The following is a 17,351-nucleotide window of genomic DNA, read 5'->3' as shown; positions in this document are numbered from 1 at the left end:
TTAGCACCCGAACATCCCTTTCAGACAGCTTCCTCTTACAGCATCCACAGTTAATCCTGTTGGATGTGGTTGGTGCTTCTTAGTGGTATGCTGACATTACCCTGGATACCGTGGCTCTTGATGCATCACAAAGACTTGCTGTCTCGGTCACAGATGCTCCAGCAAGACGTGCACCAACAATTTGTCCTCTTTTAAACTCTTCTATGTCACCCATAATGTTGTGTGCATTGCAATATTCTGAGCAAAACTGTGCTCTTATCATGGGACATGACACAGCATAGCACACAGTTTCATGTGCTATGACTTTTCCTAATGTCATATGGAATATGCATACAATTCCTACTGTCTTGAATGTATTTCGCATTACATGTGGTACATAAGGTGGAATGAAATTGTGATCTCACGATCCAGTTTACACCCAAGAGCTGTTGTTAAAATAGATAAATATAGATAAAATAAAACAAAAAACTACAAAGAACACAATAAAAATAGAATATAGAACAGGGAGAGTAGGCAGGTAGAAGCAACATGAAATGAATGAAGAGCAGTACAAGATAAAGTGTCTCAGTGCGGTTTAAGGTGACAGAGTTTTGTAAACAGTAATTGTCCTTTGTAAAGTTGTAAAGTGACAGTGCAGTGGGTGTTGTTTAGGTGGAGGGTGGTAATGGGAGAGTTCAGAAATGCATATTTGGTGGAATAAATCTGGCTTTAATCACAGTTTTCGTGCATCTTGGCATGTTCTTCTCCACCAGTCTTGCACACTGCTTTTGGATAACTTTATGCCTTTACTCCTGGTGCAAAAATTCAAGCAGTTCAGCTTGGTTTGTTGGCTTGTGAATAAGCTTAGAATAACAGCTCAGCTCAGCGCCGGCCTGGTGAGGCTCTGTACGAGTGACTTTTTCTTAATTACTTTCCAGAGGTTTTCAATTTGGTAAAATTGAGGAAAAACGTCATAATTAAGTTCATTTTTAAAATATTTTTTAAAGCTTCAGGACAGTGTGGAATGCTCTTGCAAAAATTGACATTTGATGAAAACATAGCTGCAACATTTTGAATGCCACCTAACTTTAGAAATGAAATTTACTATCCCATCTGGCACCCACTGTTAGGCCTTAACATATGTTGCCTTGTCTTGAGTACGTTATGATCAGTTTTCACATTGTTACCCCAATATTTTGGTATGCCAGTGCTGTTTGTGTTCCTGTTTGAAGGCTCTTAAAAGACACCTTGCTGTTGTTCTTCCAAAAAACCTTCAAAAATGCCAGGTTGCTATTCTAACACCGTAGCAGATGACACTCACGATTCACCACTCACCACTTCCTACCTTTCTAAACGAACGACTGCGTGTTTTTCTAAGAGAATACTTCCAACTAAGTGAGGTAGGCTTGATATCTATGAGATCATTGCTTTGGTCCATTTCCACGATGGGGCCTTCACGGATCTACAGCACTTTATCCCAGTCGTTGTCACTCGTACGGAGCCTCACCAGGCCGGGGCTGAGCTGAGCTGTTATTCTAAGCTCATTCTAGAAGAAAGTTTCCATTAGAAAAAAATAAAAAGACCATATACAGTAAAACGGCCGGCCGGCAGCATAATCCTAATCATGCAGAATGTATGTCACAGCGAGAACGACGTGGAAATCCGACGGCAGAAGTGGAAATGGCTGGATTCATTTAACACGTCTTGACAGCGTACGCTCGGCCGGCTGATACCGAAGCAGGGCTATACGTTCTTCAGCTCCATGTCAATCTTCTCCCAAAGGGAGCCCGGGCCACCCAGAAGGAAAAGCAGTCCGCATACACATGCCATTCCAGGAGTGGAGTGGTTTTTGTCTGAATAATAGCACTACTACCAAGCTGGTTCCATCATGCCATATCAATTATGTTCCAGCCCAGCTCTCAGCTCCACAATGTGCTCCTTCATTGGCTGTAAGCCTCTTTACCACCAGATAATATACTGCTATGAACAAACGACGTCTCTGCTGCTCCATGCTGTTTACACATGCAGTAACGAGCAGCGTACACTGCTTGCAGCCGCGCTGCACGTACAATCAAGTTTTCAGCGTTCATTATTAAAGCAGCTTCACACTGCATAGATATACGCGCTGGAATACAGAATCTTCTTACTATGTTTACTTTCTTGCTCCTGCGCCAAACAGCTCTGACCAATCAGAAGTGACAATGTGCTAGTGTGGTTTATTGGTGTGCATTTTGGTCCGTTTATACTCAGCTAATTAAGGTCTAATTAAAAAAAAAAAATGACAACCAAGCTGAGATGTTTTTACAATAAAGTTAAAAACAAAAGTTTTCTCTATACAAATTATCATGCATTCTTTTTACAGCGCCCTATGTTGTTTTTATCTCCGTTTAAATTCTTAAAAAGTATATACTAGTATTTTAATTGACACAAATCACAAATATAAACATTATTTAATTTAACATTTCTTACTTTTAATATTTTATTTACATTTAAATATCATCTATAAAACTTGCATCTATACTATACTAAATCTGATTAAATGTGTTAATTGACTGTCTAATTGACTAGTTTAAATATCTTGATATCTTTCATGAAAAAATAGCTAAATGATTAACAGAAATGTCTAAATTCTATAATACAGGGTTAATAAAATATGCTAAATAAAAAGTTATATTAAACCATTTTAAATAATGATTAAACTGCATCAGACAGCACTCTGGAAAAGGCCGACCCCCACATTAAAGAAAATTGTATGAATAACATAAAATCACTTTAAAGTAAAGATTAGCATTCCTCTATACTTGTAATAATGTGTTCATTCAGAGTAAAACGTTAAAAGAAAAAAGAAAAATTTGTTGTTACACAGTGTTTGTATGAAATACTGGCAACATAAAAGGCACAGTATATTGATATTGACCCATATACATATATATATATGCTTTCAGGCCAGTGGAGTTAAAGCCCACTTCTCCTTTAACGCACCTCTTAATCCAAATTCTTTCGCTGAGCGCGAGAGCTGACGTGGGATGGCTCATTTACAGTAAAGCTCTGAGGACAGACACATTTCAGCACATTAGCAGTTTGCTCTATTAACAGACTCGGGGCTGAGGACTGATGGGGGTCAAGTCACCTGCCTCATTGAATCTGCGGGGTCACAGGGGGGCAAACTATTTCCAAATGCCCCCCACAGAGAGATCCTAAGCAGGAAGCCGGAGCAGCTGCTGCTGACCTTACCCGAGCGGCCTTCCTCCATCCAGTGTACAGGGGAGGTCTAAGAGATAGCAGAGCAGGCTGAGAGCACGGCTATAGAGTCCATGCTTATAAAGACGAGGATTAAGAGTAACTCAAATAACTCAAACTGGTTGTTCGGAGCTGCAATTTCAGTTAAATGAACACAGTGAGACAATATTTGAGAAGTGAAATGAAGTTTATAAGATTTACAGAAAGTGTGCAATAGTTCTTAGTTCAATAGTTAGTTTGGGCACTCCAACAGAAAAATTTAAATCAATATTTAGTTGATCCTCCTTTTACAGAAATAACAGCCTCTAAACTCTTCCTATAGCTTCTTCCAATGAGAGTCTGGCTTCTGGTTGAAAATATTTTGGATCATTCTTCTTTACAAAACATCTCCAGTTCAGTCAGGTTTGATTCAGGTTTCTGATTTGGCACCTTATTCTAAAATGAAGCTGACTTGTCTAAATGCTCTTTAGCTTTAGCATACCTCAAGCGACTCTGTTTGTGGCGTGTGCTCAGACAAGGCTTCTTCTGCAATTCTCTCCCATACAGCCTCTCCTTGTGTAAAGTGCGCTGAATAGTGAATAGTGAACGATGCACAGTGACTTCATCTGCAGTGAGATGATGTAGATCTTTGGAGCTGGTCTGTGACTATGGTAGTTGGCTATGACTGTTCTCACCATCCTTCTCCTCTGCTTATCTGAGATTTTTCTTGATCTGCCACTTCAGGTCTTAACTCATTTCCTCACTATGTTCCTCACAGTGGAAACTGCAGCTGAAATCTCTGAGATTTTAAGCTTTTTATATCCTTCCTCTAAACAATGATGTTGAACAATCTTTGTTTTTTAGGTCATTTGAGAGTAGAGTGTTTTGAGGCTCCCATGTTGCCACTTTTTAGAGAAGATCCAAAGAGGAGAACAATTGCAATTGGCTCCTTAACCCTTTCTCATAATTGGATTCACCTGTGTATGTAGGTCAAGGGTCAATGAGCTTACCCAATATTTTTTATATTCCAATAATTATTGCAAAACGTATTTAAATCAAATTTATACACCTGCCTAATTTTGTTTAAAGAATTATCGCACACTTTCTGTAAATCCTATAAACTTAATTTAATCAATTCTCAAATATCACTGTGTTAATCTGCTATCTGATATATTTAACTGAAATTGCTGATCCTAACAACCAATGATTTATAAAGGAAAATCTTAGAACACAATAGCCTTGAGATCCTAAAACAGAGCAATTATGATACTTTTTACTGCTTTATCAAACAGCGATGTCTACTACGCAGACTGTTTGCTGCACTTATGTTCAGCTCTCATAATAAAACGCATCTGATTAATATCTATCTGCTTTAACTCAGCCAACCTTGGCACTGTAATTAATCAAGAAGAGGGAAAAAAGCTCTCGTGGGAAACACAAAACAGAATCCTTTGCTTTTTCAAGTCTGTGCAAACAGCAGACAGTTTAATTGCAGTAATTCTCTTTTTTTCCCCCTCTTCTCTAAGACTGCGAGCACTGTGCTGCCTTTGTTAATGTTGTTTCAATCGAGCTGTAAAAATATCTGAAGTCAAGCTGTGTACTCTATAAAAGCTACGAGAGATTAGACTGTAATTACTCACCAACAGTGTCGCAGGGTTCGTTTTTGTGAACGCAGAAATCTGTTCTGAAATGACAAAAGTAGAAGAATAGTAGGTATGAAAGGTGTTAACAGGTCTGCAATAAGAGAAGTAATATAGATATGTTTTTGCAAAAAAAAAAAAAAGAAAACTAGTAGGGGTGTGCCATATCGCATCGCACACAATAATATCACAAACATTTTTGAATATTGTGAACAATATTATACCCTGAAATATGGTGCCATATCACCCACTCCTAATTGTCACATCAAGGTACTACTTTTTTGCTGTTTTAGCAAAAAGAAAAATTCACACTGTTCTCATTTCCCATTATATATCTACTAGAGACAGATTATAACTGTATATTATCATTTATTTTACTTTATATTCTGGATATATGGAGATATTCGGAGTGCATTATTAGTATTATTATTATTATTTTATTATTAGTAGTACTATTATATTATTAGTATCATAACATTCTGAATCATTGACTTCTGTTACAAATCTGATAAAATTCTTGTTTTTTTTTTTATATCTCAGTTAGGGGTGTACCATATCATATCCTATGCAATAATAAAATGCCATATTTTTTTTTCTTTAATTCAGTGTTTTTTCATATCTTTAAGAGTATCGTTATCACAAAAATACCATGAAATATTGTGATACTATTTTAGGGCCATATCGCCCACCCCTAATTTTTGCATCAGGGTACTACTTTTTTGCTGTTTTTAGCAAAAGAAAAATTCACACTGTTCTCATTTCCTGTTATATATATATATATATATATATATATATATATATATATATATATATATATATATATATATATATATATACTAGAGACAGATTATAACTGTCCAGTATCATTTGTTTCATTAATTTTACTTTATTTTATGGATATATGGAGATATTTGGACTGCATTATTAGTATTATTAGTATCATGACATTCTGGATCATTGACTTCTGTTACAAATCTGATAAAATTCTTGTATTATTTTTTTTTTTAATATCTCAGTTAGGGGTGTGCCACATCATACCGTATGCAATAATCAAATTTATTTTTTTTAATTTTGTTGCAGATACTATTTTAGGGCCATATTGCCCACCCCTAATAGCTAGTGAATCTTATACTAATGAGGTGTAACAATTTACAAACATTCAATTCATTATGATATATTAGTGTCTTAATTTATTGCATTTATTGTAATATAAGAGTGTTTAAAAATGTGCATTTTATTATTAGTAATAATAATACAGTACATCTATAGTATTACGCTGCATTAATATAGTTTACTATATGATTCCTACATGAATACATAGAGATGCCAAAATGTAAATACATCGTGATCAAGGTCTGCTTTTTAAAGCTCTAACACTCTAAGACTACACTGCTCAACATCACCATACTGATAGAGATATCACCTGTTTAAATCAGTGGTGTCAATCGATTAAAAAATTGAATCCGATTAATCACAACAAAATGTGTTGATTAACTGCGATTAATCGCATTTGTTTTTCTTCAGATGCACATTTTTATAGTGAATATTTAAATGTAAATAAAGAATGAATTAAATGAATGTAAAATGCAATTATATTTATATAAGTGGTATCAATAAAACCAACGTAACCAAGGGGAGATAAAACCAACGTAGGGTGCTTAAATAAAGAATGCATGATAAATCGGATTGTAAATGTCTCCGCTTGGTTGTGAGGGTTTCTGAATTCAAACTTAATTAGATGTGAGAGAGAGAGAGAGAGAGAGAGAGAGAGAGAGAGAGAGAGAGAGAGAGAGAGAGAGAAAGAAAGAAAGAGAAAAGTAAAGATCTCTGACCGGGTCTGAGCTGGAAGTTTAGAGCGTGCCGTTCAATTGTTCGGCCAGAAAACAGATCTGTGCGTTGGGCGGGGGCAGTGCAGATTTTTCTAATTATGACTCATAAATGATTAAAAAAATTCAGAGGATCCAGTGTTGTTCAGGAGAAAAATGCACTAAAAATAAAACACACGGGGTCCTAAACATATGTATTTAGTACATAATGTGATAGAGGCGAGTTTTTGAAAAGTCCATTGATTTTTGCCATTTACAAAAGCAGTTAAGACCTACAAAATGAAGACACGACTGCAGTGGACTATGATATAGGACATGCTGGTGCAGATAAACAACAACCTATTGCCACCTTGTTCAAGGCAGTGCTGAATATAGAGGGGTATAAAGACCCCTAAGCATTCTCTGCGATAATGTAGATGGTTGGGAATGAAGTGAGGCATACTTGTCAAGTCTCCCGTTTTGGCCGGGAAACTACCGTATTTTACTCCTCTTTCCCGCCGTCCTCCCGTATTAGTATTTTCCCGTAAATTTCCCGTATTATTTTAAAATGTAAAAAACGTTATTATTATTGAGAAGACGGGGCACTGACCGCTGTGTGCCTCTAAACCAATCGTGGTGCCGGTTCAAGGAGAAAGTCCTGCCTTTCAGAAGAAACAGCCAATCAGCGGAGCGCAGAGGAGGGTCAGTGTGGGAAAGACCCAAACTGAACTGATCAGGGGTGGAGTGATCAAAAGAAAGAAGTATCAATTAAAGATTAGTAATTGTGTAGGCTCCTTAGGATTAATTTTTACTGTCCTTTTAGTAAAACCTTATAATAATATTTTTAGGTCACCAACAGTCATTTTGCAGAATTTGTGCACCCTTTGTTCAATTTTAAATCCATTAAATAAATAAAAAATATATCATATAAAAGAGTGCATTCCTGCCAAAAAAGACATGAAATCTTTACTTTTTTTCTAAATATCTAGAAATGGATTTTTATTTTGGCTGTATTAAAAGAATGACATATGTAGGAATGGCCACAACATTTCAGTGTCAACAAAGGTAGACCTACCAGATTCTGATCATCTAATTGTAGTCTGTAAGTGGTTCACAGGTGGTTATTTTAGATCTTTTGTAAACCTGTCTTAAAATGTATAGGATACTGAACCTTGGTTGGGCTGGTGGGATGGCTTTAAGTGGACGGTGGAAAATATCCAAATCCTGACAGGTATGAGTGAGGTTGTGGTCATCCAACATTTTAACCTCTCCAACACTCTTGTCTCAGATTCAAACAAATGAATTGGCAGTTACTCCACGAAAAAAGTATTATAATTTTTTTTAAATACCTGACTTTGAAAGAAGCAACAGGTGCCTCAACACTTGTGTCTATGTCCTGAATCTTTTGGACTCTAGCCAATTCAAAGATTGACCGTTCATCGACCGCGCACTTGAGTTTTCCTGCGTCTGGATGCCGCGTACGGCGGTTTCTCACGGCTCCATCATTTGCCAGAGCAAGGTGTCAACAGAAGCACGTCAGTAAGCGGACCTGACCATCCTCACTGTGACCTGTCTAGGGCACATACCACATGCCTGGGTGGCTGAGGAAGAGTTGCAGACACAGACACAGACAGAGAGAGAGAGAGAGAGCAAGAAATAAAGAGAGAAAGAGAGAGACTGAGAGAGATAAAGCGATAGACAAGCACCTACACTGGGACTCAAGCCAAACCCCAGTTGAGGTCTGGACAGCATCCAGCTCAGCTCGCTAAGAAGAGCGACGGCCCTCTCCTCCCCCCACCCTCGTCCAGCCCCGCTCCTCCGTTAGACAACTTTCAAACCCATCCAAACGCGGCATCACTTTGACTTACAACATCAATACCAGACGGCGCATCTCCTCTCCCCGACCAAAAGAAACAAATCTGACATCCAAGCAGATCTGAGGCTGCTGTTTGCCTTCTCAGCAAGACTGGAGCTGCACCCAGGACACGCCAGTCTAACCTCCAGTACGGCCAAGTTCCCTTCAGCTCCAGTCTTCCTCTTTACTGCCCCGGTTAACAAAACACTCTTAATGGCTCATCCCGAAAGGTCGACGTCAGTTTACAACTCTCTGACACCTTCAGACTCCACCCTCCACTCCGATTGCCTTACCTGTGCTCCACCTGTGTTAGAGCAATAAATAAGATTTTATATTTGTTTTATTTGCTTTTGAGTAATTTTGTAATATTTGTGTTATTTCATATGTACAGTAGATGATAAACTGTTATGAATATGGCTCTATTAGAAAGTTTGTAATTGTTTTTGCATCTTGCCAATACAATTAGGGGCCGGAGTGTTAGAGCCATGAATAAGATTTTATATTTGTTTTAGAGTATTTTTGTAATATTTGTGTTATTTAATGTAGGTAATCCTAATGCCAGTGTAATTGAACAGTATATTTAATATGGGACTCTTATTCTGATAGTGTGCAACTAGATGCTCTTGAGCTGGTAGAGCACTAGCTGAGTGAGTGAAGGATTAAAGAGCACAGATTCACACAGTTTTTTGACCGTGTTTACTGTGTTTGGAATTATTGAAAGGAAACTGTAAAAAGATGATTTTGGATTTACATTTTCCTTATATAAAGACTCTTTGACACAGATACTGGATCTGCTGCCATAACAACCTGCAAATGTGTTTTTGGTAGCTAATGATTAACACTTACTATGAATCCTGTATTCATAATGCATTATATGGCATGCATGATATCTTATAATGGTCATTATAAGAAGTCATAAGCTGATATTAGTGCTGGGCAGTATACAGTGCCTTGGAAAAGTATTCGGCTACCTTAAACTTTTTAACCTTTTTAACCACTGTCAAACATGGTGGTGGCAGCATCATGGTTTTGGGCCTGCTTTTCTTCAGCAGGGACAGATTTGGGAAGATGGATGGAACCAAATACAGGACCATTCTGGAAGAACACCTGTTGGAGTCTGGCCAAGTGACCATGTCAAAGTCCAGACCTGAATCCAATGGAGAATCTGTGGAAAGAGGTGCAAACTGCTGTTCACAAACAAACGCTCTCCATCCAAGCTCACTGAGCTCAGAATACTTTTGCACAGCACTGTACCAGTTCATCCGGAATACCAGCGGAGAAATTAAAACCAGTATAGTGCCAAAGAAGCAGATACAGCTTGCTAGCTATCGCTGTCTAGTTAACATAACAAGTTAACACACTGGAGTAATGGTAGCCCAGCTCTGTGGAGTCAAACGCCCCGTCCTGCCTAAAGAGAAATGAGAACAGCACTTTATCTGAGGAGCTTATTACTGCTGTTCCTCACTGTATGAGACATTTGCATCTGAGTAAAATAGAAAAACAACAGCAAACAGCAACTATTCACTCAGAAAAGAGAGATGAATGGAATCGTCCCCCAGACAAGCCCACAATCTGGCCTGGGTACAGAATTGTTTATTCAGTGATTCAAGTGATTAAACTCACTTAAATTTTGGATACGAAGTGCAAATAAACTTAAAGAGCAGTAACTATAGCCCTTTTAAATATATATTTATTCTAATGCTGTAGCTTGAAGGATCATTTTAATGCATATATATATATATATATATATAGTGATATACCGTGAAACAGTCAGAATCTTGCATTTTTGGTCATACCGTGCAGCACTATCCTGTATAATAACCTGTAAGTACAGGATATAAAGCACATGTATGTCTCTTCATACAGGCAGGTTTCATAAAGCTTTATATTTAATAAGTACAGTGTTCTTATTAGCAGACACATTTGGAGGAAAATGGGACATCTGTCTGTGAGCCAGCTGTAGCTCAAGAGCGCCTGGGTCATGCAGCAAGACAATGACCCTAAGCATTAAATCATTCTTTCTTTCAAAGAAAAACAAGTCCAATAGGAATGAAGCTAAGGTCAGTCACGGTCTTGAATTGTTATGCTGTTAGCTTCAAATGTTATGCTTAAAGCATCCACTGTAGCATTTCCAACAACTGCTTCTCTTGCTCTTGCACTAGAGGGGACTAGAAGAGTTATTTCACATTAGGTTTTAATGGGATTTGTACCAGTTGGGCTCGTCCAACTTGGCTATCCTCATAGCTAGGAATGTTACCCATGTTTGCAGGCAGAACATGGACAGGTCAGTTAACATTATGAGGAGGAGAGAATTATAAAGCATTTTGTACTGCCATGTCTCACCACGGTCCACTGCAGTACCACAGATGGTGCAAGGCTAAATCCGTCTGCAGAGCTTCCCCTTGTAATTCTCCTTGGCAAGTCTACAATTTCATCCACTATGGCTTGAGAAAGTGGCAACTAAGCGGGATCATCTAAGGGTTCATTGGGTTAACACACAAAAACAGCTGATGCAAACGATGGATTAACTTTCAGAAAGGTCAGGGGACCAACAACTCAGAAAGGATTTGACAAGAGTACAGTATGTTAATTTTCTTTTTCTGGTTAAATTTTCTTGTGGGAATCAGATGTTTCTGCACGTCCCTGCTTCCCACTCTACCTAAAAAGTGCTCCATTTTTAAGCAAACCTAGAGACAGTAGGGCAATATTAGCCTTCAGAAAACAGATGAGCCACTGATTAATGATTAAATGTTTCATTAAAACCAATTGAACCAGTCATACAGCTCTGGAAAAAAATAAAAGACCACTTCACTTTTGCTATTTATAGGTATATGTTTGAGTAAAAATAAGATTTAGAGCATTTATTTGCAGAAAATGAGAAATGGCAGAAATAACAAAAAAGATTCAGCGCTTTTAGACCTCAAATAATGCAAAGAAAACAAGTTCATATTCATAAAAAATCATATTTTAACAGTCCAGAAATCAATATTTGGTGGAATAACCCTGGTTTTTAATCACAGTTTTGATGCATCTTGGCATCATGTTCTCCTCCACCAGTCTTACACACTGCTTTTGGATAACTTTATGCCTGCACTCCTGGTGCAAAAATTTAAGCAGTTCAACTTGGTTTGACGGCTTGTGATCATCCACCTTTCAATTTGGTAAAATCAAAACAACTCATAATTTTAAGTGGTCTCATTTTATTTCAGAGCAGAGCTGTAGTTTGGTGCTTTGGGTGTTTGCCTTTTTCTTTAAATGATTCAATTAAAAGTAGATTGTTACAATTTGTTTTGTTACAAGAATATGATGGAGGCCAGTGTTGGAGTCCCAGCCATAATGGTGCATCCTGTGCCAACAAGTAAGCTTGTAAGAGTCATAAAATTCTCAAGACTTCTAAAGGTGTCTTGTGGCATCTGGAACCAAGACTAAGGTTAGCGTTTAGGTGGGAGCTCTTTGGATTAATCCAATAATCCATGAGTACCCAAGACATTGTTGCCAGTTCACAGGTTGACCTTTCTTAAAGCACTTTTTTGGTAGGGACTAATCCCTGCACACAATGGGAATGTACTGTGGGAACACCCCAAAAAACCTGCATGATGTTTCTGATGTTCGGATTCAACAGAACGTCAAGAACTGGCTGTTCTTTCGGACTACTCTTTTGGACTATCACTAAACCAATCCAATTGTCTCCATGCCATAACCCCCCCCCCCCCCCCCAATCCCTCCAAACGGTTTTCAATGTGGCTTTGTGATTTCCTGCCTCCGCTTCCTCACACATTAACTGGATTTGACAAACAGCTGGGTGGTGATGATGGCGCATGTGGACGCTCGGAAGCTGTAGCATACCACTGCTAACTCCCATTAGTGGCAACATCTCATAACCAAAGTGACAGGGCTTGCACGTTCACTGTCCCCAGCTGTCACAAAATGGCACCTATTCCGGGCGCAGATTTAAGCAGAACGAACAGTAGCTGTCCGTTTCACAGCAACTTCACCACTGGGAAAACCACTCTCAGACTCGATCCAGCTGAAAACCAGCGAAAAGTTCCTTATTCAAAACTTGGTGGAAAAGTGAAATGTGCTGAAATATAATAAAGGCTGTATTCTGCTGTCTGCCCAGCACTGGTCAGTTCTGTCGCACTTGATTGGGTTTGTTCATATATCCATTCACAAGCTTGTGAATAAATAAACTACTAATGTATCATTTCATTGAAGAGATGTTTGCCCTTGTGTGTTTTCTAAAGATCGTTTTTTGCTAGTTGCATGTTTTGGTTGAAAGGTTGGCCATCCAGCATAATTTAACCAAAAACTGTGCTTAGTGTGAGTATACCACCCCAAGTTGATGGATCAGCATAAACAGCATTGCCAAATTAGTTGGCAAACATGACCTGCATGAGCACACTGGTCGACATGACAAAACTGGTTGACCAAGCTGATTGGCCAACATTTCTAGAACTTTACTAGAATACGGTTTTAAACCAGCTCCTCCTTTTATCCCTATCCAAAGATGTTTTACCTTGAAACTTATTTTACATTGTACTTGACTATTGTAAGTCGCTTTGGACAAAAGCGTCTGCCAAATGTAATGTAATGTAATGTAATGTAATATTTAAAAAGCTCTCAGATGTTGCATTTGATACTGGTCATGCTTGTCATGTTGGGTGACCAGTGTAGACCTGCTGGTCATACCGGTAATGGGGGTTGATCAGCTTGGTCACGGTGGTAACGCTGGTCATGTTGGTCACACCATGACTAGCCATGACTTGGTCATGCTGGTCATACTAATTGATTCATTAAATTGGCCATGCTGGTACATCAACTTGAGGTGTATTCATACTAAGCACGGTTAGGTTGAATCATGCTGGAGCACAGTTCTGCCTGCTCCCAACTCCCCCGCCAGCCTGCACTTACACTGCATTTAAACAATCTGTGCCTAAGCACGCTTACATCGTCACTCACTGCTCTGGGGGCTTGCCGGTGTTGTGCCGAATTCAACACCCCTGCCAAGCAAAGCACCCTCTCTTGATAAAAGATGAGATAATCTGCTTAAATTCACTGAGAAATAGCCACGCTTATCTCGGTCACATTAACTTACATAGCGTGTGCTCCCAAGAGGGGGTGCTTTTCCTGGCGGGGGTGCTGAATTCAGCACAACACCGCCACGTTTGTTTACAGTAACATCGCATCACTGCATGCATAAAATGCTCGAGTCCAAGTGAACCGTGCTTGAGTCCACCTCTTCAAGTGCGCCAGAGCACGGTTCAGTGTACCGTGCCTAGGCATGGTTCAGAGCGATCACACTAGTCAAATGAGCTGTGTTTTAGGGGGTAACTGCGCCCGGGCACGGCACAGATTGCCTAGTGTGAGTACACCGTTGGTCATGCTGATCACCAAATCTTTCATCTGGGGGACAAGAGCAACTTTTCTCCGAGCTGTGGATCGATTGCACAATTCCATTCTTTTTTTTTCTAATTGAAAAACTGCTGTTTTTTTTATTTTACTTGGATAAAAACATAATGTGAGAAACAGCAGCAGGAGCTCTCCAGATAAAGTGCTGTTCTCAATTCTCTCCAGGCAGGATGGAGCGTTTAGCATCACTCCAGTGCGTTAGCTTGTAATGCTAGCTGGCTAGCATTAGCTAGCAAGCTGTATCTTTGTTTTTGTATCTGCGTGTGTTTTAATATCCCCTTCAGTATACAATATTAACCGGTATACCGCCCAGCATTAACTGACATACTGTATGTAATAGAGCTTGGTTTTGATTGGCTGTCCTTCAACGTTCCTCATTCCAAAAGCAGTCAGACTGAAACACTCTATACAACTTCAATATGAACAGGTGGAGCTAAACAGCTGTAGGCTGAATCGGGGACTACATATATAAATCTTCTAAATAAAATTTCATGTTTAGCATCACAGTATCAATACTCAAATGGACAGTGTAAAAGAAGGCCAATATCTTTTTTTACAATAGCAGCACTTTAACATATTTTCCACCGCAGCAAAATGTGCAGAAAGCGGATGAAAGCCTAGCTACAGACCAGTTATTAGGGTTTTTTTTCTTGGGTGTCTGAAAGCTCCTCTGAAGCTCGGCGGAGGGGGTAACCGAAGCCCACCTCGACACGCTGTAATTTGCCTGTGACGCACTCCTGCCGCCCTGAGCCATCTTGGCATTAGCGCTCCGACAGATGTTGATCCTGCGAGCTGCATCCTCATAGTGAGGGCCTTATGCCGGACGAGGTGGATCATATTTAACCCAGTGGAGGTGGAAACAAAAGCCCTCTCTGTCTGCCGCCGCCGCTCTCCCCCGGTAGCTCCTCGGGCCCAGGAAGACGGATAGCATCTGACAGGCTAACATGATCGCTTTCGCTCTCAACAAAAGAATTCCTTTTTTCCCCTCTCGTGCTCTGAAAATTATAGCAAGGTAACTAATAATGCCTAATCCGAACCAGGGAGCGCAAGCCTTTGCGGCTGCCAGGAGCGATCGGTCGGAGTGGCGAAGACAGAGGAAGATTGGGAGCAACCCTGCCTTGCTGACGGACTGCTAAATGAACGGATCATTAGGGTCCATCATGGCTCAGGTACTGAGGGAGTCCAAATTACGTTAGAGCTTAATGATCGAGAGAGGCAAAAGAAGAAACGACGCTCTAATCCGCTAAAAGCACCTGAGCGCTGACAGATGCCGAGCATCAAAGGGGGGAAATAATGAGAGAAAGTGAGAGAACGAGTTGGAGAAAATTAGCCACGTCAATCAAAAGAAACAAAAGGGCAGAAACCGGCGAGAGTGCTTGAGATGATGCACTCATGGACAATGAGTGAAAAGGTAAAGAAGCCTTAGACAGGTGTACCTTGTGACCAGCACCGCTACGTCCATAGGAGGCGGGTCGTCTCTACCTCCAGGAACATGGTTGCTGCCAAGGTACCGACCGCCTCCATATTCCTCGTGTTGCCAGTGGCAGAAGCTCTCCAGAGCTTTCTCTCCATGATGGCCGACCTTCAGCTTCTCCTAAAGGCACAATTAGAGAGAGCAGTGTTGCTTTTGTACGGTCAAATATACACTTATCATCAAAAATATAAAATAGATAGCAAAAAAAGCTAGGTGCACCCAGAAAGAAGTGCCAGGCTGCAGGAACAATACATGATCAAAGATGTAGACTGATAATAAACTGGTAATTCAGAATTGTTCTTCAAGCTTTCAAACATCCTGTTTAAGATCATCCGCAGCATCTCAATCAGACTTTGACTAGAGTTTGTTTTTTGTCATTCAGAGGTGAACTTGTTGAACTTGTGTGCTTTGCATCATTGTCCTGCTGCAGAACCCAAGTAACCCTGAGCTTGAGGTCACAAACTGTTGGACGGGATTCTCTTTCAGGATTATCTGGTTCCATCTATTACAGCCCCAGACCATCACACTACTACCACGTTTTACGTTCAGTACAATGTTTCTTTTTCTGAAAATATGTGTTAGTTTTACACCAGATGTAACGGGACACACACCTTCCAAAAAGGTCTTTTTTTGTGACCAATGTTTTTTGGTCAGCAGAGGTGACCATTTTTGACCAGTTTCTTTCTTATAATTATATAATGAACACTGACCTTAACTGAGGTAAGTAAGGCCTGCAGTTCTTTAAACGTGGGTTCTTTTGTGACCTCCTGGATGAGATGTCCATACCCTTTTGGAATAATTTCGGTTGGCCGGCCACTCCTGGGAAGGTTCACCAGGGTTCCATGTTTTCTCCATATGTCAATAATAGCTCTCACTGTGGTTCTCTGGAGTCCTAAAGCTTTAGAAATTACTTTGTAACCTTTTCTAGACTGATAGATGATCAATGACTTTCTTTTCTCAACTATTTTTTTTTTCTGCAGATCGGGGCATAATGTGTTGCTTTTTGAGATTTTCTAGCTGCGTCATGTTGTCAGACAGGTTCTATTTAAGTGAGTACTGCCTGGTCTGGTTTTGGTTAGTAGTAAAATTAAACTCAAGCTAAAAACTTTCCAAGCTAGCCACAGTTAACAGCAGGGCTGGTGAACAGCACCAGTGAAATCGTTTGAAAATCGTTAGGTGTAAGGTCGGCATTACAGCCTGACTGGTAAAATTCATTCATTCACTCAGACAAAGAAAAGCTGTGGTTAAAAGCTCCACACAGTCACAGATACTAAGACCACAGGCCCTGAGGACAGGAATAAACAGGAGGAAAGCAGAGGCTGGGTGGCTCACAGTCTTGGAAAGATTTAATGCCTCTGTGGGTCACGGGGGTCAAGTATGTCAGCAGGGGGTTACAGGGGTCAGACTTACTGGGCGGGAGTGCAGGAGGACCAATTTGGTGACCCGAATGTTCAGCTGCACACCCAGACTCTGGTGCTGAAACATGTTATACACCTGCAGAGAGAGAGAGAGAGAGAGAGAGAGAGAGAGAGAGAGAGAGAGAGAGAGAATGCAAAATGTCATTCTAGTATTTTACAGACAATTCCATTAGGATACATTAGATCCATTAGTTTTAATTTTACAGTACAACTGATTGACTGGACCAATGAACGTTTGGACAAATCTCTTCTCGTTAAATGTGTTTTCTCTCTTTTTAAGATTTTTTTACATTGTAGATTTATCTTGTATTCAGGCTAAACCCAGCATTCAATTGTACAGTTTAAAAAAAATAAATAAATAAACTTTCACACTATATTTTGTGATATACAGCTCTGGAAAAAAATAAGAGATCACTTAAAAATAATGAGGCTCATTGATTTTACCAAATTGAAAACCTCTGGAATATAATCAAGAGGAAGATGGATGATCACAAGCCATCAAACCACCAAACTGAACTGCTTGAATTTTTGCAGCAGGAGTAAAGGCGTAAA

General features: G+C 39.6%; 1 protein-coding gene across 2 annotated transcripts in view; it reads right to left on the bottom strand.

Annotated features, from left to right (window-relative positions):
* adamts17 (ADAM metallopeptidase with thrombospondin type 1 motif, 17) overlaps positions 1-17,351 on the bottom strand; it is a 170,850-nt gene that overhangs the window by 114,349 nt on the left and 39,150 nt on the right. For both annotated transcript variants that reach the window (XM_049465461.1, XM_049465460.1), the window contains exons 5-7: positions 16,792-16,875; positions 15,344-15,501; positions 4,839-4,882 (exon numbers count right to left, since the gene is read on the bottom strand). In XM_049465461.1, coding sequence (XP_049321418.1) covers positions 4,839-4,882; positions 15,344-15,501; positions 16,792-16,875 — 286 coding nt within the window. The remainder of the gene's footprint in view (positions 1-4,838; positions 4,883-15,343; positions 15,502-16,791; positions 16,876-17,351) is intronic.

Source organism: Astyanax mexicanus, chromosome 16, assembly GCF_023375975.1.
Source record: "Astyanax mexicanus isolate ESR-SI-001 chromosome 16, AstMex3_surface, whole genome shotgun sequence".
In the NCBI taxonomy this organism is placed as follows: domain Eukaryota; kingdom Metazoa; phylum Chordata; class Actinopteri; order Characiformes; family Acestrorhamphidae; genus Astyanax; species Astyanax mexicanus.
This window is presented reverse-complemented; position numbering and strand designations above follow the sequence as displayed.